The sequence below is a fragment of the Danio rerio genome, chromosome 13 (genome assembly GCF_049306965.1).
Source record: "Danio rerio strain Tuebingen ecotype United States chromosome 13, GRCz12tu, whole genome shotgun sequence".
In the NCBI taxonomy this organism is placed as follows: Eukaryota; Metazoa; Chordata; class Actinopteri; order Cypriniformes; family Danionidae; genus Danio; species Danio rerio.
In genome coordinates, this window is record NC_133188.1 from 47,880,001 (window position 1) to 47,905,000 (window position 25,000).

General features: G+C 33.3%; 1 protein-coding gene across 3 annotated transcripts in view; it reads right to left on the reverse strand.

Moving 5' to 3' along the window:
* mdga1 (MAM domain containing glycosylphosphatidylinositol anchor 1) overlaps positions 1-25,000 on the reverse strand; it is a 406,307-nt gene that overhangs the window by 63,341 nt on the left and 317,966 nt on the right. For all 3 annotated transcript variants that reach the window (XM_073920291.1, XM_073920290.1, XM_073920292.1), the window contains exons 12-15: positions 19,770-19,944; positions 14,710-14,733; positions 13,098-13,250; positions 10,344-10,505 (exon numbers count right to left, since the gene is read on the reverse strand). In XM_073920291.1, coding sequence (XP_073776392.1) covers positions 10,344-10,505; positions 13,098-13,250; positions 14,710-14,733; positions 19,770-19,944 — 514 coding nt within the window. The remainder of the gene's footprint in view (positions 1-10,343; positions 10,506-13,097; positions 13,251-14,709; positions 14,734-19,769; positions 19,945-25,000) is intronic.

Below are 25,000 nucleotides of genomic sequence, written 5' to 3' on the forward strand. Positions count from 1 at the left end.
AAAGTCTCATCCTGCTAATGAGGTTGTGATTAACGGCCAGCGCAGTTTTCAGACTGTTATTGGGGACGTGTGTCTCTCAGCAGGGCATCTGATGTAATGAGAGCAGAGCCAGCTGTGCCGCCCTCTCAGATGAGCATCTGCGCCCACAGTGACGCCCACATGCCAATGCACAGGCCAATGATTAGCAGATTACAGAACACAGTAATCAGCAGAATCACACCAACATCCAGACTAGAGCAGAACAGTAAGAACGTTTACTATACTTTTTAAAACTACACAAATTGAGAACAGAAAATTTAAATAAATTAATTAATAAAATTCTATTTAATTAAAAAATTTATATAAAAAAACATCTTCTTTTTAGCTTAGTCCCTTTTTTAATCTGGGGTCGACACGGCAGAATGAACCGCTAACTTATCCAGTACGTTTTACTCAGCGAATGCCCTTCTAGCTGCAACCCATCTCTGGAAAACATCCACACACACTCATTCACACACATACACTACAACCAATTTTAGCTCACCCAATTCACCTATAACATGTCTTTCGAATTGTAGGAGGAAACCGGAGCACCCGGAGGAAACCCACGCCAACACGGGGAGAACATGCATACTCCACACAAAAATTGCAACTGAGCCAGCCGAGGCTCGAACCAGTGATCTTCTTGCTGTGAAGTGAATGTGCTACCCACTGGGCCACCAATACATTTACAATTAAATAAAAAAAATGATTCAAAATTTAAGCTAAAGAATAAATAAATACAAACGAATATACTAAAAAATACATTTTAAGTCAAATTATATTAAATAAAACATAATATCAAATAATAAACCTATAATATATAATGAACAAAAAGAAAACAAACTTACTGATTAAATAAATAAACAGATTTTAAACAAAATCAAATTAAATAAAAAAGTTAAATAAATAAACAAATAAAAACAAATAAATACATTTAAATAATAATTTTAAAATAAAAAATTACATTAAATTAAAATAAAAAATAACTATTTGAATAAATACAAAAATGAATAAATAAATAAATAAATTATATACAATTAATTTAAAATAAATACATTTAATTAAAAATTTTAACTAATTGAACAAATAAATTAATTTAAAATTAAATGAAAATCAATTAAACATTTAAACTAGATAAATACAAACAAATAAATACAAATAAATAAATTATCAAATAAATGAAGTAAAATTTTATCAAGTAAAACAACATCAAATAATAAAACTTATAACAATAATAAAAAACAAAAAAACAAACAAACTAATTGAATAAATAAATACATTTAAAATAAAATTCAACAAAATGAAAAATTTAAAACATTTAAACTAAGTAAATAAACGAATAAAAACAAATGAATAAAAATAAATAAATCATAAAAATACAGTTATAATAAAATAAAAATGTTAACTATTTAAATAAATACATGAATAAAATTATAAAAATACATTTTAAATACAATGTAATCAAAAAATAGTTAATCAAATAAATAACTAAATAAATTATAAAAATGCATTTAAAAATATATATAAAATTGAAAATTTAAACTAAATAAATAAATAAATAAAAACAAACGAGCAAATACAGTTAAATAAATTATAAATTAAATTATGTAAAAGGAAATAAACAAAACAACATCAAATAATAATACTACTAATAATAATGAATAAACACAAAACAAGCTAATTGAAAAAATAATAATACATTTTAAATAAAATTAAATAACAAAAATGTTAAACTAAATATATAAACAAATATGTAAATATTAAAAAACAATTAATAAATTATGAAATAAATTTAAAATACAAAATTATTTTTAACTATTTGAATAAATAAATAAATAAACTAACTTAACAAATAAATAATTAAATAAATTATTTTAAAAAATGTAAAAAAATATATAAATTAAGCAAATTAACTAACAAACTAAATAAATAAATATTACTCTGTGTTCATGTGGGTTTCCACCGGGTGCTCCGGTTTCACCCACAAGTCCAAAAACGTGGTATAGGTCAATTGGAGCTGGAAGGGCATCGGCTGTGTAAAACATGCTGGATAAGTTGGATAAGTTGACGCTGTGGCGACCCCAGATTAATAAAAAGACTAAGCCAAAAGGAATATAAAAGAATGAAAAACACTTAGTGACACATGTGCCATGTTTATCCTAAATATTGTTTAGCAGCTGTATTGAACAAAGATCTACATAGACAATCCCAGCTCCACCATCATTCCTCCTAGCTCATCTAAATCCCATCTGGCCACAGCATTTAATCATTTTGTCAAGTCTGAGGTCCCAGTAAGCACAGTAGTTCCTCCTGTCCAAATACTACCACTTTAAACCAGCATCTCTCATTTCAAAGCAGAACACAAGCAAACATGACGGTCTGGACCAGCTTCAGCAGACAGATTGAGTATGAGCTTATGTGCGTGTGCACCCTAGGGTGATTCTGATCATGATTAATGCCGTTCGCCTTTCAATTTTAATTTTCATTAAGGACCTGCTGTCCTCCCCGACTCCTAAATAGCAATGGAATTAATAAAACATAGCCTTTGAAATATACAGCGCAGGCCTGCAGCAGGGAATCCAAAATGCCTTCGGAAAGCAGAACAGATTGAAGCGTGTGTGTGTGTGTGGAATGTGCTGAAACTGGAGATTTACATCAGTGTGTATGTGTGTGTTCACCATCCGCCCCCCACTGCGAGCCCGTGTCATGAGTGGCAACTGGCAAATAATTAGACGGGCTCGTCTCATTAGAAAAGGAGAGCGACAGCCAAGGCGCACAGGTAAAGAGAAGAAAGAGAGAGAGAGAAAGAGAGAGAGAGAGAGAGAGAGAGAGAGAGAGAGAGAGAGAGAGAGAGAGAGAGAGCAATTTATGAGGCATTAATGGGCTGATAAAGTCTGAAGAGAGTGCAGATAAAAAGCCAAGGGAAAAGCGGAAGTTCGGTTGCTTTCTTTGTCAGGCTGAAAAATGAGAAAACAAAAACAACCCAAAAACTTTGGGCCTGCTGTCGAAAGTTTGCTTGAAGGACTTTTCTGATTAACTCCATACATTAATGGCCAATTAAAGCATGCATGCAAGTATTTTTGTGTGTGTGTTAGATAAGAGTTGGTTCAATGATAGTCAGAGATCTTTGAACCACTTCAAAAACAGCCATTAATGACTAAATAAAAATGAAATTAAATTAAAAAAAAGAATTTTAACTAATTAAACAATCAAATAAAAATAAAAATAAATTATAAAAAATAAATGTACAATTAAGTTAAAATTAAGTAAATTAATATAGAACTTAACTATTTGAATAAATGCATAAGTAAATTATAAAATACATTTAAAATTAAATTAAATTAAAAACTGTAAGAAATTGAACAAATAAATAAATATAAAAATTCTAAAATAAATTTAAAATAAAACTAAATTAAATTCAAAATTTAAACAAAAAATAAAAATAAATAAAGTACAAAATAAAGTAAAATTAAAATAAATAAATCATAACATCAAATAATAATACTAATTGTATTGAATAAAAACAAAAAAAAAATATGGATTAAATAAATAAATAAAAAAATTTATTTAATTATTAAATAAAAGTAAAACAATTATAATTAAATAAAAACAAAAACAACCCCTAAAACTTTTCTTTTCTCTGTGTGTGTGTTAGTGTGTGTGTGTGTGTGTGTGTGTGTGTGTGTGTGTGTGTGTGTGTGTGTGTGTGTGTGTGTGTGTGTTAGATAACAGGTGCTTCAATAATTGTCACAGATCTTTGAACCACTTCAAAAAAAGCCATTAATGACTAAATTAAATTACAAATAGAATTTTAACTAAGTAAACAAACAAATAAAAATACAAATAAATTATAAAAATAAATGTAAAATTGAGGTAAAATTAATTCAATTAAAATAGAAATTAACTATTTATTAAATTAACTATCAATAAATACATAAATAAATGATAAAATAAAGTAAGTAAAAATAAATTAATCATAAAATCAAATAATAATACTAATAATAATGAATTAAAACAAAAGAAATGTACTGACTGAATAAATAAAAAATGTAATTAAATAATTAAATAAAATTAAATAATAATTTATTTAAAAAAAAAAAAAAATTTCAGGCCTGCTATCGAAAGTTTGCTTGAAGGACTATGCTTGCAAAATATGAACTTTTCAATGCAAAATAGGTGCTCTTTCATCGATTCCAAAAAAACAAACAAACTGCAAAACATTTCAAGCAGTGATGTTTTGTTCTCCTCTCTCTTCTTTAAAGTAAAAAAAAAGGGAAAATTCTTCATATTGTGTTCATTTTAAATGTTGATACATTGCTTGCGATGCTTTACACATTTACAGTACAGTAATATCTCCAATTCCATCAACTGGTGGAGTTTTGGGCTTTTGCCACTGTCTGCTTTGGTTTGCTTAGTTTGGGTAAGTAGAGCTGAACTCTAGTGAATCACACCCTTCAACAATGATTCTGAACTGAATTGAATCATCTAACCAGAACTAAACCAGATTTCTGAAGTGGAGAATGTGCCTGATGTATTCAACTAGATTCACAAAGCTGAAAGTTTGTACCTGATTTCTATGATCGCCTGCTCATCTCTATAAAGCTGTTTTGGTACTATCTGCACAGGTACTTTTACTTGACTTAATTTGTTTTGGTCGAGTCTTAAGTACCTGTTCGCATGTTCTTGTAATGAAAGCAGCTTCACAACATCAACCACAACATCTCAAGGCACATTTTGTGAAAAGCTGAATATAATTGAACGTGACATGGTATCTTAAAAAAGTGGCTACCGTCACAGATGCCCTCTCACAGTAGACCATAAAAGATATAACAATGAAAATGTAGTACAGATGAATGCTAGAATGTGTCATATGTGAAAGACCCCAAGGGTAGGGTCACATGTTCCCCTAACATAAAAGACAATCCCATAATGCATTGTGATAAACAAAATATCCATCCAAGACCAAGATGATAGATGAGGCAAGAGAAATATTCTTATCTATGAATATTACACAGAAAGGTAAACACTACTAAATGTAGACTGCATTCAGTGCATCTGAATGTGAATTTACAACTCATCTGAAAAGTATGTTCTATACAGTATGAACGTCAGTTGTATAAATGGAACTTGGACACTTCAGAATCTTACCTAAAGTAGTAGGTCATCTGGATACTTCTCGCATACAGTTTTTCTACATACTCGGCTGGCATACTGTTTTTAGCGTACTATATAGTATGGAAGTATTAGATTTCGGATGCAGCCTTAGGGGCCGATCACACCAAACGCATTTATGTTCCAAAAATGCAAGGTGCACCTCACTGCCTTTTTTGTTGACAAGAAAAAAAAAAGAGCCCGGTGCTTTTTTTAAGTCGTTAGGCAACGACTGGATCAGCTGGGTAGTGTTCTAGAGTGTTGCTGTTGGTATTAATATACTTTTAATAATTGATAATATTGTGATATTCAAGATTTGCGAAGTCATAAAGCTCTGGATAACCCAAAACAGCAACCACAAGTCTCTCTCCTTCATCTTCAAAAGTCTCCGCCTCTCATCGCATAAACCTCGTTCGCTATGATCGGCCACTTATGCTGTGTTCACACTAGACATGGCAGACGCAAACAAATCATGCGTAAATAAACTCATGAACATTTTGAGTTTACTAGCTTTATCATGCGTCAAATTCACTTTACAATATAGACAGATTGACTGAAGCTTCGCTGCTAAACGGCTAACTTGAATTTTATTGAGAGAGTAGCTGTGCTTAATGTACCCTAGGAAGGCTAAAAAACACAGTATATTTGTTTGGCGCCTTGTCTGAGTAGTTCATCAACTACTCCAGAAACTATACCTTCAACAATGAATTTTCAGTTGTGCTTTAAACTAAGTTTGATGAGCTGTTGGTGTCGGCAAGAGGATTTCCACCTCAGGACACTAACAACAGTTACTACGTCATAATCACTCCCCTACAAAAGCAAATGTCTGCTGAAGTTCAGACTTTTTCAACTCAAGTGATTAGCGCAATGTGCGATACGAGCATAAGCACGTCAAACGTGCAAAACACTCAACTCAAAGTGCTTCATTCACCTGAATCGCATCATTCACGCTACTTCATTAACGTGAATCACCCTGCAGAATGTGTATTCTTGTCTTTGCATTGACTTTACATGTAAATCACTTGCGCTCAACGCTTCATTCGCATCTGGTGTGAACGCAGCATTAGGGCCCTATCATACACCCGGCACAATAAGGAGCAAGATGCGTTTGCCTGATGTGTTGCCATATTTTAGACCAGCGCAAGCATAATTTTACTGATTTGCGGCACGTTGTTTAAATAGCAAATTCGTTTGCGCCACTTTATGGACTCATGGGTGTTCCAGTTGAGAAAAGAGGTGTGCTAAGGCGCATTGTTGAAGCATTGCTATTTTGAGGAACTAAAACAGACTTCACAATAGACCAGCTGAGAGCAGGTCTAAAGTCCAGCGCAGAGCACGTTAGTTGTGCGCCTTGTTCACACATTGCTTAAAACACACATGATGTACAACAACACACAAATACCTTAACAAATATAAAATTATTAAAGGATTAAAATATTACAAAATATATTACTTTTAACATAAATATAAAAACCATCGCCTTCATGCCTTCTTCATCTTGGGGGGCTTTTTTCAGTTTATTCATGACAATTTGCTTTTGTATAAATATCCATCTATATAAAGTATTATAAGTCCACTTGTCGGGTTGTGGACCATATGGGGCAGGACGTGTGATTGATATAACTTCGTTATTATTGTTCATGTATTTGTTTGTTGAAAATTAGAACTGAATTCAGAAATAGTTTTGAAACAAATCTTTGTGCTTAACAAACAAAATTAATTATGTAGGCTAATGGATATCTTCAGCGGAGCGCATAAAACACCATTGCCTTATCCACAAAAGAGAAAAAGGGAAAGTGAAAGTAAAGGCCGAATGGAGGAGGCTTATTCTTTATCCCCGCGCTGCACTTACAAAGTCCGCCATGTAAATAGCAAATGCACCATGGCGCGGCGCAACTGACTCTTAAAGGGAACAGGCGTTAGAGACAATTTTCTGTTAGGTCTCAAACCTCAAAAATCTTCAAAAATGGTGAAGTGGAATTAGCACTGTGGTGCAGAGGGTATTTATTTAGAGTGCTCAGTGAAAAAATAAATCCCCCTAAAATAATATCCAGCAAAATACAAATGAAATGCAAGATCAGTAGCACTTGTCTAACGTTACTTTCTACAAATACAGAAATACTATTACTCAATTTACTGCTCCACCCTACTCAAACTTGCTCCTACACTCCACACCATACTGTGCTCACCCTGCCCTTTTTTATAGCAGGGGGACTAGTATGGAATGACTCATACCATCACAACAGGTAAGTATCAGGTAAGTATATCTGTTAACAGCTCATTTGCTATTTCAATATATCATAAAAAAAAACATTTTCAAATTACAGTTAATTCCTCTAAGATTTTAACATCATTACTTTAGCCTTCAGTTTCACATGATCCTTCTCAAATCTTTTTAAAATGCTGATTTGCTGCACACGGAATGTTTATTAATAATATCAATAATGAAAACAGTTACTCTTTTTAATGTAACAGGTTATTTTTGAAGGATCATTTGATCAATTTAATCTTCACTGCATTGATCAACAAAAGTATTAATTTCTTTCTTATCTACTCTTTACTAACCCTAAACCTTTCCAGTTATGACTTATAATATACTTAACATACTTAATGTTTGTGTGCACTTTTGTACTCTCTCTTAAAATTACAACACTTTGACACTTAATCATGCTTGAATGACGTAAATGTGCCAAGAAAACACACACAAGCACAAGAGAGAGAATAGACAGATGTCACTTTGAAACAAACCTTAATGTTTTAACAGTCCTGATAAATAAGTAATGGATGTGTGGATGACATCACCTCTCTCTCTCTTTCTCTCTCTCTCTGACTGACTGTCTGTGTCCTTCACTGTCTTTGACCTTCTAGTGAACGCAACTCATAAAGCATTGTACTTTCCCTGACAGATTCAGCCCAATGCTCCAGCACAACAGAATGCTTTCAGAGCAACCAAACTTCAGTGAGAAGCTTCGGTATAAAGACGTGTACGAGAAAACACATTTATTTTGGCAGGGAGACATCATCATGCCTCCAACTTGTCATGTAGAAGCCGAGTTTCACTATTCCATCAATTCTCAATGAATACAACAGGGAAAACATCATGTGAACAAAGCAGGAAGATTTCAAACACTGACTTTTGTGTGATAGCTCACCCAAAAAATGAAAACGTAGAGATAATTTAGTCCCAATCCAAATTCTATTTTTGTACCCTACCCCTTACCCTTGGCCCTTGAAACAGAGTGTGAAGGGGAAGGGCTTGTACCCCTAAAAATTGAGACAGCACTACAGTGCCTGCACACGTCATCATTTGTCATCGAGATCTCTTGCTTTATATGAGATCAACGATCACGATTGTTGTATTATTCCAGTTGTGTTATTTTTTTGGTATTTACCTTCAGCAAATCACTAAAGGCATATATCATGTTATCATAACGATATAATTTGACAATAAGGTCATAATTGTACTGTGCATTTACATTGTGGCCGTATTCATCTATGTAAACACACAAAAAAGGACACTGTGAAAAGGTCATACCCAGCCCTAGACTTTTCTGACAGGGGATTCGAGTGACATCGAGGGTCAGAATGTTGTGGGACTACTATACAGGAGTTTTGATTATGGATTATAGATAGCAAAATTTAGCAGTTTTTATTTTAGCGCTTTTTTAAAGCATGACGATAAAACAAGAACACGGTTATGAATGTATTAAAACATGTGCTTGTTTGTTGTAAAAATTCGTAATAATAAATTCCTGACAAAAATAAAATAAAATTTGTGCATCTCCTGACTTCCATGTGTAGCCATATTCCCACTGTAGCTGCTGTATTCTGGGAAATTTTTGTTACCCCTTGGTATCGAGTGTGATCCAGAAAAATCTCAGTTTCAAGGGGTGTCTAGACCTTCCTCTTAGCCCTACGTCTTCACGCTAAAGAGAATTGTGACACCCCTATCCCTTCACGCGAATGTGCAAAACGAGGGTAAGGCGAAGGGCTATGAGGTAGAATTGGGATTGGGTCTTACTGACATTCAACTTATTCAAAATAAAGATGATTTTTCAAAAGAACAGTTTTAGGTAAATGGTTGAATGCAAGTCCGGGCTTGAAAAAATGGTCAAAACGATTGCAGTTTTGAGCCCTGCAATTGAATCGTCCAATAGCACTTTGAAAGTCAATAGAACATTTATAGGGCAAGCACAAAATAAATGCCCTTTGATTACGAGAGCAACAGCGGGAAAAATAAGTACTGAACACGTCATCATTTTTCTCAGAAAACATATTCATAACGGTGCAGTTGACTTGAAATTTCCCAAGATGTTGGTAAAAACCAAAGAAATCCATATATACAAAGAAAACAAATCTAATTAGTTTACAAATTAAGTTATGCTTAATAAAATGAAATGAAGCAGGGTAAAGGTATTGAACACATGAAGAAAGGGAGGTGCAGAAAGGCAGTGAAGGCCCAGACAGCAGCTGAAATCTCTCAGTAGTTCTTCCGAAACCCTCTGCGCTTCCTGTAAATTAATATTAGCTGCTTCAGTCCATCTACATTAGCAGGATGATGAAGATGAAACCAGAATGAACATTTAATCAAGAAAATGATCTAAAAAAACAGCCATGGACACTCTCAAATTCTTTCAGAGAAAGAAAATCAAGCTGTAGAATGGCCCAGCCAATCACCTGACTTGAATCCAATTGAGAATACAAATTAAAGCTCAGATTTGATAGACGAGACCCACAGAACCATCAAGATTTTTACACTCTGTTGAAGTCTGTGAAAAACTCCTGAACTCCTGAACAATTCATGAGGCTTTGTTCTTCATATAAGAAGCATCTTTAAGCTGCCATCACCAATAAAGCATTTTATATAAAGTAATTAATATACTTTCGTAATTCAGTACATTCTCCTCGTGTCGTTCCATTGTTATCACGCATAACTCATACTAACTCAAATTTGTTTTGTTTTGTTTTTATTTCTTGGGGTTTACCAAAATCTGGTTTAATTTCATGTCAAAAGCTCCTTTGGAAATAATAATCCCAGGAAAAAACATAACGTGTTCAATACTTATTTTGCCTACTGTATGTTAAATCTAACAATGTACCCAAAACTATTAATGCAAATTAAGAGGTACAATCTTTTTTGGTATGACTTGAGTATAGGGTTAAAGACTCACCGATATGTTTCCCATTCATGTGGTAGAAGAAGGAAACGCAGTAGGGGGTTCTGGTGGTCCCTGTTGGTCCGCGGGCAGCTGTTACATTGTAGAGCGGAGAGAGAAGACGAGCTCGATCCCCAGGCTGACGTGGACGAGACGTCTCAATGTACATGTAATAGCCTTTATAGTAGAAGAAAAGTACAAAGAACATATGTTAAAGGGATCATTCACCCAAGCATGAACATTTCCTCACACTCAAATGGTTCTAAACATTTATGGGATAGTTCATAAGGGATAGTTCATCCAAAATCGCACATCCTTCATTGTTTTAAGCCTAGTTGAGTTTCTTTCTTATGTTGAACACAAAACCATATATTCTGCAGAGGGTTTTTTAAAAAAAGCAACGATTGATATCAATAGTAGGAACAAAAAATACTACCGACGTCAGTGGGTATTCCAACATCCTTCTCTTATCTACCTTTGTGCTCAACAGAAGAAAGAAACTCAACTAGGAAAGCAACTGAAACAATGAAAGGTGTGTGATTTTGGGTGAACTATCCCTCTCATTCACACACACACACACACACACACACACACACACACACACACACACACACACACACACACACACACACACACACACACACACACACACACACACACACACACACACACACACACACACACACACACACACACACACACACACACACACACACACACACACACACACACACACACACACACACACACACACACACACACAAAATGCGGAAATGTTTCTCTTCAGATTTATAAAGATGTACAAAATCCAAAAAGGAACTTCTTAGCTCTTTATTTACAGAATCTATTTCTCAGCCTTGAACTCAATTTTTAATTGCACTGTTTTGCACTGTTCACTGTTTAGTCTAGTATAGGTCAAAGGTGAGGGGACACTGGGCTGCTCTGGTCAAAAAAAAAAAAAATGGTTTTCCACCCATCCACAATTTGTAGTTTTGTACCTATCCCATTTTGTCCTTTTCTAAATCCTAAATTAAAAAAAATAAATAAATATATATATTTTTATATATATATATATATATATATATATATATATATATATATATATATATATATATGAATTCTTCTAAACGCACTGTAAAGTGTGTGATGACCAACCCTATGGCCACATGCCGCTTTTCCAGGCAATGAATACACATGCAACATATTTCAAAATGTATCAAACAGTGTTATATATGAATATTATGACATATGGTATAACCTTTACTTATGAGGTCTAAGAAACATTTGCAGGTTTAAATGAATAGGCTACTTTATAATACTTTACATTTAAGTACAGCAGTTTTCTTTGAACTTTTTCAGAACAGTGCCATTATTAATTCACTTTTTAAATCACATTTTAATTTAAACGTTGACGTTTTATTTACCTTTTTTACCTGTGTGTTATTGTTCAAACTATTTATTATGTTTAATGTGGCTGACAATAATAAATATTTATAATAATAAGAAATAATCTGTAGTTTTGTAGTAAGCTGTAGCCGCTTAATTGGGCCTACTATGTATTTCAATACCAGTCATTATGGTGGTACTTTGAGAGACAATTTTTTCTGAGGTGGTACTTGGTGAATTAAGTGTAAGAACCACTGTTTTAAAGTACTGTATATACTTTTGCTTTAGATATGTCCTATTTTTTTTACATTTTTATATACAGTATGTTTATGTTTTTTTTTATGTTGCAGACAACCATGATGTTTCGCCTAATAAATATTTTCAGTTTTTTCATGTCCGTGGTGTTTAGTGTACCTGTTACTCCTCTCAGCAGTTTACTGCCACTGTAAAACATTGGATTAAAATGTAGATATAGGCCTACAGAGCAAAGAGCTATAGATTTAGAGCAACAGTGTTTATATGATTTATTCAAACATTTACTATTTTGAAAGAAGTGCTTGCCGTTTGATGCAATTTTTAAATGCAATGTTACATTTTGAAGTAGATGTAAGACATTTGGCATTTTGTGTGTGCAGTTTTGAGAATTGTGTGTAGAGTTTTGAAAAAAGGAGACATTGTTTTGGCAGAAGTTGGAAAAAACTGTAGTGGATCATGTCATCAACCGTGGGCTGGCGATGCGTGAGGCTGGACAATGAGTGCAGCCAAACTTGAGTCATTTTACTGTCGCTTCTGTCATCCCGACCTTTAGACTGGAGAACATGCTAGTAACCAAAATTTCATGTTGTATACATGTAGTTTACCCCATGTTATAGTGTATCAGTTGGGTGACACTAGTTTACTTAGTGTAAGAAATCAGCTCCCTACAAAAAAAAAAAAAAACAGCTTAAATCAGCCTAGGCTGGTTGGCTGGTTTATGCTGGTCGACCAGGCTAGTTTTGGAGGGGTTTGGCCATTTCCAGGCTGTTTTCCAGCCATTCCCAGCCTTGTCTTAGCTGGTCAGGCTGGGAGCCCAGCCAGAATCAGCTATGTCCAGCTTAAACCAGGCTGATCAAGCTGGTTTTAGCTGGATTTAGCTGGTCATTTTCCAGCCTGACCAGCTAAGACCAGGCTGGAAATGGTCAAAACCCCTCTAAAACCAGGCTGGTCAACCAGCTAAAATCAGCCAACCAGCCTAGGCTGGTTTTAGCTGGATTTTTCAGCAGAGCTATGTACCTCAATATGACTGTATATAATTCATCATTAATAGTAAGTAGAAAGAAATAAAATATTGCTTTAACTCTGGAGTGTGTGAATGGATGAGGATGCATTTGTGTATACTTTCACCTTCTTTCGTCCCACTCCTGTCCATATCGGGCCCTGTATTGACTGAGCGTTTAGGGTTCTGCGTGAGATGGTTCTGCCTGGTCCAGTCAAAAATGTCACCACGGTCTTGAGTGAATCCACATATCCTAATATCCTCAAACCCGCACACTTGATCTATAACACACACACAGAAACATAAGCTTCACTTGGATGATGTGACAGCAGCCACAGGACAATAGTGCCAGTGCGCTAACTACACACCAGCTATAGTTCAATTAAATTAAATTAAATTAAATTAAATTAAATTAAATTAAATTAAATTAAATTAAATTAAATTAAATTAAATTAAATTAAATTAAATTAAATTAAATTAAATTAAATTAAATTAAATTAAACTCAATTCAATTCAATTCAATTCAATTCAATTCAATTCAATTTAATTTAATTTAATTTAATTTAATTTAATTTAATTTAATTTAATTTAATTTAATTTAATTCATCTTTATTTGTATAGCGCTTTTACAATGCAGATTGTGTCAAAGCAGCTTTACATATAATATCATAGTAAATTGAAACAGTGTAGTTCAGTTTTCAGAGTTTAAGTTCAGTTCAGTTCTATAGCTGGAGTGGAGAGATAGTGATAGAGCCAATTTTTTTGAATGGTGATGATTGGGGGGCCATGATCGGTAAGGGTCAAATAGAGGGAAAATGGACACCGGAGTTATACCACTACTCTTTACGAGAGTCAGGATCTCGGTTTAACATCTCATCTGAAAGACAGCGTTCACTGACAGTGTAGCGTCCCCTTCACTATACTGGGACATTAGGACTCACAAAGACTACAGGTTGAGTACCTCCTGCTGGCCTCACTAACACCACATCCAACAGCAACCTTGCTTTTTTTTCATGTGGTCTACCCTTCAGGTAAAGACCAGGCTCAGCCCTGCTAAGCTTCAGTGAGTCTTTGGCTGAAGAGTGTTATGGTTGTGGCTTTATCATGGCTGTGATATTGGCTACATCGTCATCATGTTATAAATAGCTTGAGTCTCTTATGCTTAGCTAAGCGTTCGCACCTGCATTGAAGTGTTTGCTTAAAGTCTGTTTCAGTCGTGTATATCTGATGAGGAGATCTCAGCATGGTTCCTCAGGCGTGTTTAATGTAAGGAAGCCTCTCGACAGGTTCCTCTGGAGTACTCTCAGCATATTGCAGCGTTCACAGCGATTAGCCTCATTTAACAAACGCAGAACACAGAACGCTGCAGTTAGTCACCCTGAACGTCTCCATTCACACTTTAAATGGCTGATTAACTCGTTTTGCAAGTGTGTGAGGAGCAGAGCGAGTGAACGGAGGAGAATGCAGGATTTCCGCGTTGTGGTTTGAAATCCCTCTTCTCTGCCCTCCGCAAGCACGCAGCTCTTCAATTTACTCGGCTGATCTCCAGTCTGTTTTAATTTATGTGACTTTTCTTTTTGTTTTTTGCACCTCGTTGGCAAAGCTATGCGATACTGCTGCCAGGAGAACTGTGTTGAATTTAATATGGAAGAACTAAAAGACATGGCGAGGACGGTTTAGAGGAGAGAGAGAGAACGACAACATGAATAAGTAAAAAGAAAAAGCACAGGACTGTCTTACCTGAAGGTCTTGGGTAAGTGTAGGCTGAAAGAGAACAGAAATCAGGTAAAATAGACGCCTTTATTATTATACATTACACTTAAAGGAGTAGTTCATGCTTAAAATGAAAATGTACTCATTATTTACTCACCCTCAGGTCGTTCAATTCTTTAACAAGTTTCTTTTTCTGCTGAATGCAAAAGAAGATATTGTGAAGAATGCTAAAATCTGGTAACCACTGACGTCTGTAGTAGGAAACACAAATGTGATTAAATGCTAAGTTAATGGTTACATGTTTGTAGCACTTTTCAAATTCTTTTGTATTCAGCAGGAGAAAGAAACTCATAAAATTTTGAAACTCATAAAGGGTGAGCAAATGATGACAGATTTTTTCATTTTTCTGGGTGAACTATCCCTTTAAGACACAGGTCTCAATCTGAATTCCTGGAGGGCCGCAGCTCTGCACAGTTTTGCTCCAACCCTGATTAAACACAGCAGATCCAACTAGTTGATGTGTTCATGACTCTTTTGAACACCTTAATTAGTTTGATCAGCTGTATTTGATTAGTGTTGGAGCAAAACTGTGCAGAGCTGCGGCCCTCCAGGAATTGAGTTTGAGACCCATGCTTTAAGACAACAACAACAAATTATACTATGAAATACTAATATTAAACATGGACTTTTTCTAGCCTTTTAACAGTGCTAATGTATTTTTAAAATGCAAGTCAACAATCTGAAAATATAAGCTTTTCTATTTTCTATATTTTTGAAAAAGGTATCCTAGAGTATATATATATATATATATATATATATATATATATATATATATATATATATATATATATATATATATATATATATATATATATATATATATATATATATATGCCACTTTATTAGGTACACCTAAATAGTACCGAGTTGGACCCTCTTTTGCTTTCAGAACTGCCTTAATCCTTCATGACAGATTTAACAAGGTACTGGAAATATTACTGGGTCATTTTGGTCCATATTCACACAGTTGATGCACTACATCCCAAAGGTGCTCTATTGGATCGAGATATGGTGATTGTGGAGGCCGTTTGAGTACAGTGTCATTGTCATCGTCATGTTTAAGAAACTAGTCTGAGATGATTTGCAGTACATGACATGGTGCGTTATCCTGCTGGATGTAGCCCTGCTGAAAGTAGCCACCAGAAGATGGGTACACTGTGGTCATAAAGAGATGGACATGGTCATCAACAATACTTAGGTAGGCTGTGGCGTTGACACGATGCTCAATTGGTACTAATGGGCCCATAGTATGCCAAGAAAATATCCCCAACACCATTACACCACCATGCTTTCATGTTGTTGATGCCAAAATCTGACCCTACTATCCAAATGTTGCAGCAGAATTCAAGAATCATCAGACCAGGCAACGTTTTTCCAATCTTGTCTGTTGTCCAATTTTGGTGAGCCTTTGCGAATTGTAGCATCAGTTTCCTCTTCTTAGCTGACAGGAGTGGCACCTGGTGTGGTCTTCTGCTGCTGTAGCCCATCTGCCTTAACGTTGGATGTGTTTTGCGTGCAGAGATGCTCTTCTGCATACTGCGGTTGTAACAAATGGTTATTTGAGTTACTGTTGCCTTTCTATCAGCTGGAACCATTCTAGCCATTCTCCTTTGATCTCTGGCATCAACAAGTAAGACCTAGAGATGGTTGTGCAGGAAAATCCCAGTAGATCAGCAGTTTCGGAAAAACTCAGAACACCTCGTCTGGTATTAACAACCATGCCACGTACAAAGTCACTTAAATCACACTCTTTCCCCATTCTGATGCTCGGTTTGACGATGTCTACATGCCCAAATCCATTGAGTTGCTGCCATTTGATTAGCCGATTAGAAAGGACTGTTAACGAGCAGTTGGACAGGGTTTACCTAATAAAGTGGCCGTTGAGTTTATATGCAGTGTGAATTTATTTAATCAGAAATATACACAAAAAACTATTATTTTGATAACATTTTTAAATTTCAATTATGTAAATATATGTTAAGCTCCCTAAGGACATTTTTGGGCAAAATTTAAGTTCAAGACTTGGTTACTTTTTAAGTTAGCCACGTGGACACAAACAAAAAACGAGACTTGATTCAACAATGTAAAAAAAAACTTCTTAATCTTCCCCTTTGCCAATAAATGGGCACCTATAAGAAATGAAAGGTATATACTAAAGCAATTTATTGAATTTGTCCAACAAAAATAACTTCAACACAATGCCAATCAGTCATATACCTAAATAAGGGTCTGAGTCTATGCAGCATGCTCAATGTGCCAAACACTCACACTAACACACACAAACAGCCCTACAGTCAAATAGAGGATGTTTTGATAAGTCCCCACATTTATAGGTTTTGGATAGTCTGAACTGACTGCACTGAAATTTTTGCAGAAAAATAAAAATTACATATGACAGAAAATTGAATTATACAAAAAAAAAGTTAACTTTCTCTTAGCTGAGTGGGGTTAAGATTAAATTTGAAACATCAGCAAATAGACTTGGATTTCAACTTTACAAATAAAATTCTAAGATGTCTACTGTTAGAGGTATTTAAATGAAAAAAAATGTAAAAAAAAAAAAAAAAAAAAAAGCATAAATTGATCAATTTTATTTTTTCAAAGACAGTGAAAAGACATTTGTTTTAAAAAAATGTCATGTAAAAAATTAAAGACTGCAGTACTGTATGAGGTATCCTTGAGGGTTAAAATGCATTTATTCCAGGGATGCAAATTTATCTTTAAATATAATTTATTCTTGTTATGAAAAGTATATTCAAAAAGTATTAAAAACATTTATTATAATATTATTTTTTAAAATTATATAAAAAAAAATATTTACTGTAGGCAGCGTTTATAAATAAGCAGTGTCCACATATAATTTTCCATTATAAGCCCAAAAAGACTAGAGTAAAATTGTACTGTAGTGCTAATTTCTTTTCAAACCAAACGTTTTAACAATTATATACTTTATATAAATATTAAACCTCAATTGTTTGCCTTAACATCTCAGCAAAAGGAGTTCAATGTCTTCCAGCAGTCCATTTGTTCTCAAAGTTGCCCATTTCTTAGTCTGGCAAGAGTAAATGCTGAGATTGGGAGTTGGAGATTGAAAGACTGTCCAATGGGATTGGATTCTATCAGCGTTTCTGAGCTCTGGCCTGTTCCTGCTGTTCTGTTGCCATCAGCAAACTCAACACACGGTGCCTGCCATGCTTTTGACATCTCAATTTAACATAATCCACAAAGCCAAAGCTCACATCTGAAATGCATGACCTCTGCTGATGGGAATCATGAGGAATTTAACAATTTGGGCTCGACCAGCAAAGCTTTGTGCTCGGCCATGTATAATACATCAAAATTTAACAAGACTGCTATATTTATGACCTGAAACAATGCAATATATGTACATTCATAATAATAGATTTGTGTGAAAGTAAAATATGAGGCAGATATTAGCACATTTCATCATTGGGGCAAAAATAAATTTACTAATAATGAAAATACTTTTCAAGTTAATTGATTACATTAAGCATTGCAATATTTAGATGTATATGTATTTTACATGTATTGCATTGTGTATATTGTTGCAGAATATATATTTTTAAAAATGTTAACACATACTAATACGTAACTAATACATGCTCATTTGCACGCATTTCTGGTCAGGTTTAATGAATTATAAATGTGTTATTATTGTATTGTATTAAATTGTATTCTACTACTACTACTACTACTACTACTACTACTAAGAAGAAGAAGAAGAAGAAGAAGAAGAAGAACAATATTATTATTAATAATACATACAATAATAATATCAATAATAAATATATTAATATTAATATTATTATTAATAATAATAACGATATATTAGTATAATAATAGTAATATAAATAATAATATTAATAATAATAATAATAATAATTATTATTATTATTATTATTATTATTATTATTATTATTGCTATTATTATTATAATATTATATTATTATTATTATTATTATTAGTATTGCTGCTGTTGTTATCATTGTCATAATGATAATAATAATTATTGTTGTTTTTGTTGTTGTCATTGCTATTATTATTATTATTACTATTATCATTATTTTTTAGCTGTTGTCATTATTATTATTATTATTGTTGTTGTTGTTATCATTATTGTCATAATAATAATAATAATGATAATAATTAATAATAATAATTTTTATTATTATTATTATTATTATTATTATTATCGTTGATTTTGTTGTTGTTCTTAATGTTATCATTGCTTTTATTATTATTATTATTATTATTATCATTATTATTATTCCTAATTATTTAGTTAATGTTATCATTATTGTCATTATTATTATTATTGATGTTTTATTATTATTCTTATTATTATTATTAATTCTTTATTTTCATTTCGTCTTAGTCCCTTTATTAATCTGGGGTCGCCACAGTGGAATGACCCAGCGACCTTCTTGCTGTGAGGTGAACTTGCTATCCACTGCGCCACCACGTCGCCCATTATTATTATTTTTACTATTTAGAGTCAACCGTTTTTTCCAGAAGAGATTTATTTATTAGTTCTTATTTTAAAAAAATTAATAAATAAATACTATGAACTGCCAGAAAAAGTAGAATAAAATGAGGTATATACTCTAGTAAATTACATATGAACATATCCCTGGGCAAAAACAACAGAATATAAATATGAATAAAACTGTGAAGTCTGGTGTGTGTACGATTTATGACTCAGTGCAGGAGAAAAAAAAAACAGCCTTTAAAATTACACTTTGTAATTTAACAAAATTGATAAGGTGCAACAAAACAGACATTTTAAAGGGCTTTCTTGGATGTTTTCTTGCCTTTAGACTGAAAAAAAAAAACACAAATCTCAAAATTGACAGGTGCATAAAAAAGGTGTTTTTGCATGCAGTGTCTCGCCTTCAGACAAAAATAAACACACACATACACACACACATTCTGCTACTGACAGCTGACATCATGTCTGCTGTATGATGTATTTATTAAAGGACTGGTGCAATATAAGGTTGGCTTACGCTCAGAGTACTGGATGGTGCGAGTGACGGTGTTTCCGGTGGCGAAGCTGGTTATAGGAGCGAGGCTGACCTCATATGACAGAGGAATACGCAGCTCCGTCAGCGTGTAGGACATCAACACACCTTTTGCAGGCTCTTTAGTGGTGATCTGTTTGGACAAAACTGTCTGTCGATTCTGCAAACACAAGAGAGAAAAAGAGGTAAAAATATTCTGATGGAAATGGAGTTAATTATCATTTATACCTGTTTTAAGATGTGTATATATATATATATATATATATATATATATATATATATATATATATATATATATATATATATATATATATAAAATAAATAAATAAATAAACAAACAAATAAACAAATACATTAATTAATTAGATAATAAATTATTTTAATTTTTTTAATGTATACATTTATTTATTCTTTTGTTCATTTATTTTTATTTATTTTTATTTTATTTTTTATATATATATATATATTTTTTTTTTAAATGTTATATTTAAAAAAATACATTTAAGACATATTTGAAATATTTCAATAAATATATTTAAAAATATATCATACGTATTTTATTTGCGATAGAAATGCTTACATTTTCAAAGCGCAAGTTTAAATGTCACAATTATCGATCAAAAATACAATAAAACTGTAATTTTGCGACATACAGTGGTCACCATTTTTCTCAGAAAACATATTTGTGAAATGTTTTGACAAAATTTGTGACAATTATACCTTGTATGGATGGGGGGGGGTTGTATATGTTTTTTTTTCTTTCCTTTTTTATTGTTATTATTATTATTTGACTTTTCCTAATTGTTAAAGAAAAGTAATGATATTCTTGTTATGTATATTGTCAATAAACATACTGATTAAATAAAAGAAAACATATTTTTAAAGGTGCTGTTGACTGAGGTGATGTTGATAACAACCAAAGAAATCCATATATGCAAAGAAAACAAATCTAACTAGTTTAAAAATGAAGTTATGCGCAATAACTTATGTTATGGCAAAGGGAAAAAGTATTGAACACATGAAGAAAGGGATATGTAGACAGCAGCTGAAATCTCTCAGTAGTTCTTCAGCAACCGTCTGCCCTTCCTCAGTATAAATGAATATTAGCTGCTTCAGTCCAACATTTACATTAGTAGGATGATGAAGATGAAACCAGAGTGTACATTTCAGCAAGACAAAGATCCAAAACACAGCAAAGGAAACTCAAATCCTTTCACAGAAAAAAAAAACAAAATAAGCTGTAGAATGACTCAGCCAATCACCTGACTTAAATCCAATAGAGAATACAAATTAGAGATCAGATTTGATAGCCGAGACTCACAGATCCATCAAGATTTTTACACTGTCTGTGAAAACTCAAACCTGAGCAATGCATGTGACTTCATTCTCCTTATGAGAGGCGTCTTGAAGCTGCCGTCACCAAAAAAGCCTTTTATATAAATTCTTAAATGCTTTTTGCTTTATTTTTATGTTTGTATTGTTTGGGTTTTTAACAAAATCTTGTTCAAATTCCATGTCAACAGCTCCTTTAGAAAATATAATTCCCCGGAAAAAACATGACGTGTTCAATACTTATTTTCCCCGCTTTATCTTTTACATTTAGCAAAACTTTATCTTATGCACAGATATTTTAAAATATCCTTTATTGCTATGATATATCTCATTTCTTCACATTATTATCATTACTGCTGAAAACATTTGAGCTTCTTCATGCACAAATAAACATTACACTTTCACCTTTCTGAAAATCATTTTTTATGTGTTCATGTCTTTATGCCTCCATCTGTGTGGTAACTGCCTACAACACATGCATAATTTATATCCTGTTGCATTTATAATCACTTTAAAACAATCATTAGGCTTTGAAATTTATGGAAACATAATGATATACCCCTGCCAAATGTAGCACTATAATAATTCCCCAGCTGCTTTTTAACATATCCACCCCAAAAAATAATGAAATTCATATAGTTTTGTGTCTCATAAATAGCGCTGACAGCAAAACAAGGAGAACTGGGAGAAGAGGGTGACAGAAGACACTTCAATATAGCACAGACAGCACGGACACAGAAACACACTCATCTGAACATATGGTTTTATCCAGGGAAGTCCACAAATTCCAATGATCATCATCATTTAAATGAACTATCAATGAATTAATTAATCGCTAACTTTAATAATGTTACATGTCTTCTTCAGTGGAATAAGGGATTGATCATGTCAAATTGCTGAGACTTTTATTTCAGTGTGTTCCCACTGACACAGAATATTAAGAGGTGGGGCTTTAATTTTACGCTTCATCCCTTCATAGCAGACTAATGGTAAAAGGGGCGTGGCTAGGGATATTGTGGCTCAAGCATCAAACCGACATCAACAAAGAAGGAAAAACACTTCAAACACAGAAACAAATGCTCAGACTTCGATAAAAAACTACTAGAACAAACTTTTTAAAAGTGGTTTACCTTTCACTGATTGATTGTTCATCTAAAGAGTACCAAAATAAACATAATAAACATAATAAATTGATGATGATGCCTTTATTTGTCACATACACTTTTACATGTAGCGAAACTGGACCCCTCCGACCATACACAAGCATCACACATTTCAGGGGAAGACAGGTCAGAATTACTACTTTTTGCTTCACATATGTTTGTTGGTGTTTCTCTATTTTACACAGCACCAGAAAACCTCACTTAATGTTGCGTCTCACCTTTTTTTAATAACTAAACACATAACATCTCGTTTCAACTCATTATAAATAAGTTGTTCAAACAAGCAGCAAACATCTTTTGTCAGATTTTGTGAGAGTGAAGGGTGCCCAAAATGGCAGGTGTAAAAGGCAAATGTTTACTCATAAAAGTCCATGATGTGTTATTTAATAGCCCACTTCATCCAAAACAAAATTAAAAACATATTACATTCATGAGCTACAGAATATTTACCTGTTACATGGCATGCTAATCCATTTCATATAATTAAAGGGTTAGCTCACCAAAAAATGAAGAGGATGTTATTAATTACTCGCCCTCATGTTTTCCAATCCCCCAAGACTTTTATTTGGAAAAATAACAAAATATTTGAACACAAATTAAAATATTTTAGTTAACATCCGGGGGTTCTTTGACCCCATAAAAAAGGAACCAAAAACATTGTCAAAACACTATAATAATATCATAATTTGTGTTCTGAAAATGAATGAATGTCTCAGTAATAAATAACAAATAAATAACTTTTTTTTTTTTTTTTAAATGTGAACTAACCCTTTAATGATAATGGCATCCACAATGGAATTGGTGCATTGCCACAACTAAACTAATGCCTACCAAGCATAATTTAGAAAGACTTTTTATAAACTCATACAGTATATGCTTGCTTAATTTTTACCTCACATTTGCTGTACATCTTTGTATATAAGCTGCGTGAGCCTCAAAACTACACATTTAATGACGCCCTTGCTTCATTAACCAAGGTGTATAAATTTAAACGATTATGAACTATTAATGAATTCAACATTTGACTATAAGCATTTTCAGTCTGGTATCATGTGGTAACAAATATTTTATGTTTTGTCAGTTTAGTGGCTAATTTGTAGGAATTAAGAGTTCAGTCGTATGAAAATTTACGATTTTTTAACGGAGGCCAGACACCAAACCCAACGTCATTGGGGGAAAAACATTTGATGCGCTAAAGAAATTAGCCAAAAATAAAAAAGTTATGTATTGCCATGAGATAACATCGGCATGTTGGCTTTCTTTGCAGTCATAATCTTTTTTTCTTTTTTGCTGGAAACCTGTTGCGCTCATGCAGTGTTTTACAACTCTAACCTCCAAAAAAGCCCAGAAAGCCCTTCAGTTTAGTGATTTGCTGAGTGCAAGGTCAGCTTGTCTCCAGCCGGCCTGCAGGAGGAAGGCAGAAAGTCTCTCCTCAGGCACAACAGTGCTTCTGCTGACTAAGAACACTTGGCGAAACAGATCAACTTGTCATTTTCTACTTTGAGCTGCTTTGGCTTCCCCATGAGAAAACCTCACGACGCTGCTGGGTTTGAGACCCTTCTGAACAATCTTTAGCGAAACATTTGGTGTGTGTTTTTTTTATACCGGGCTTTGTGATTTTCCCTTTTTTCATGTAGCAAAGGAGAACATTTACTGCTGTTTACTAAGAAGAAACACACTCCATGAAAGTTTGAAAACACTTGTAGCTAATAAATTGCAAACTCTTGTGCCAATGCAAGCTTGCTTTCAGTTTATACAAAACAATGTATCCCCATAGTCACAGAGAATGCTATTCTGAGCATGTATAAATGCTGTCGTAACGCGGAAAAAATGTTGAACAAGTCAGTAGACTGTTAAATATGACTTGACTTTCTAAAACACTGTGACATATATATATATAAATATATATATATATATATATATATATTATTTTGTGTAAGTACCACCTCAGAAAATAATTGTCTCTTCAAGTTCCGTCATATTAACCGGTATTGAAATACAGAAGCGTAGTAAGCATAATTAAGCAGCTACAACACTGCATAGTTCAAAAACCAGACAGATTAATTACTATTATTAAGTATATGCATCATTGTAAGCCAACACAATTTTATATACCATTGATTGAATTTCTATCTTTAAAATCTAAACATTTACTTGTATTTTAATATGATTTGGAATGACATATTTAAATTAGAAATAAGATCTGCTGCTCAGGATTTACAGTAGGCCTATGTGTGTTAGAAAAGCGAGTGAATTAATGTATTTATACAGTGCTTGAACAACTTTTTTTTTTTTTTTATTTGGCGTGAATGAGTTCACAGTTTAAGTGAACCATGAAGTCCGCGTCAATCGAGCACTGACCACTGTTTTCAAGCAGACTCCAGTACAGTTCACCATCTCTCCGTCTGTGCACACGGAGACTAACTTTAATCTACCAATAAAATTCAAGTATGGCAAAGTTTTCAGTGTCTCGCACCATTTGAGTCACATCCACAATAATTTGCTTAAATCTGAGGTAATAAACTAAACTGAAAGCCACGTCGCTTTACAAAACAAATAACTTTATATATCGAAAACACTAATTATTTTACACAACTACGAGTACAAGTTTGAACACATTTGTTGGAATTATTTTACCAATGATGCAGCATGATGAAATTCCTGAGTTTGCAGTAACTGAAATGCCAACACAACAGCACTGGCCTACAGAAGGGGCTTCTC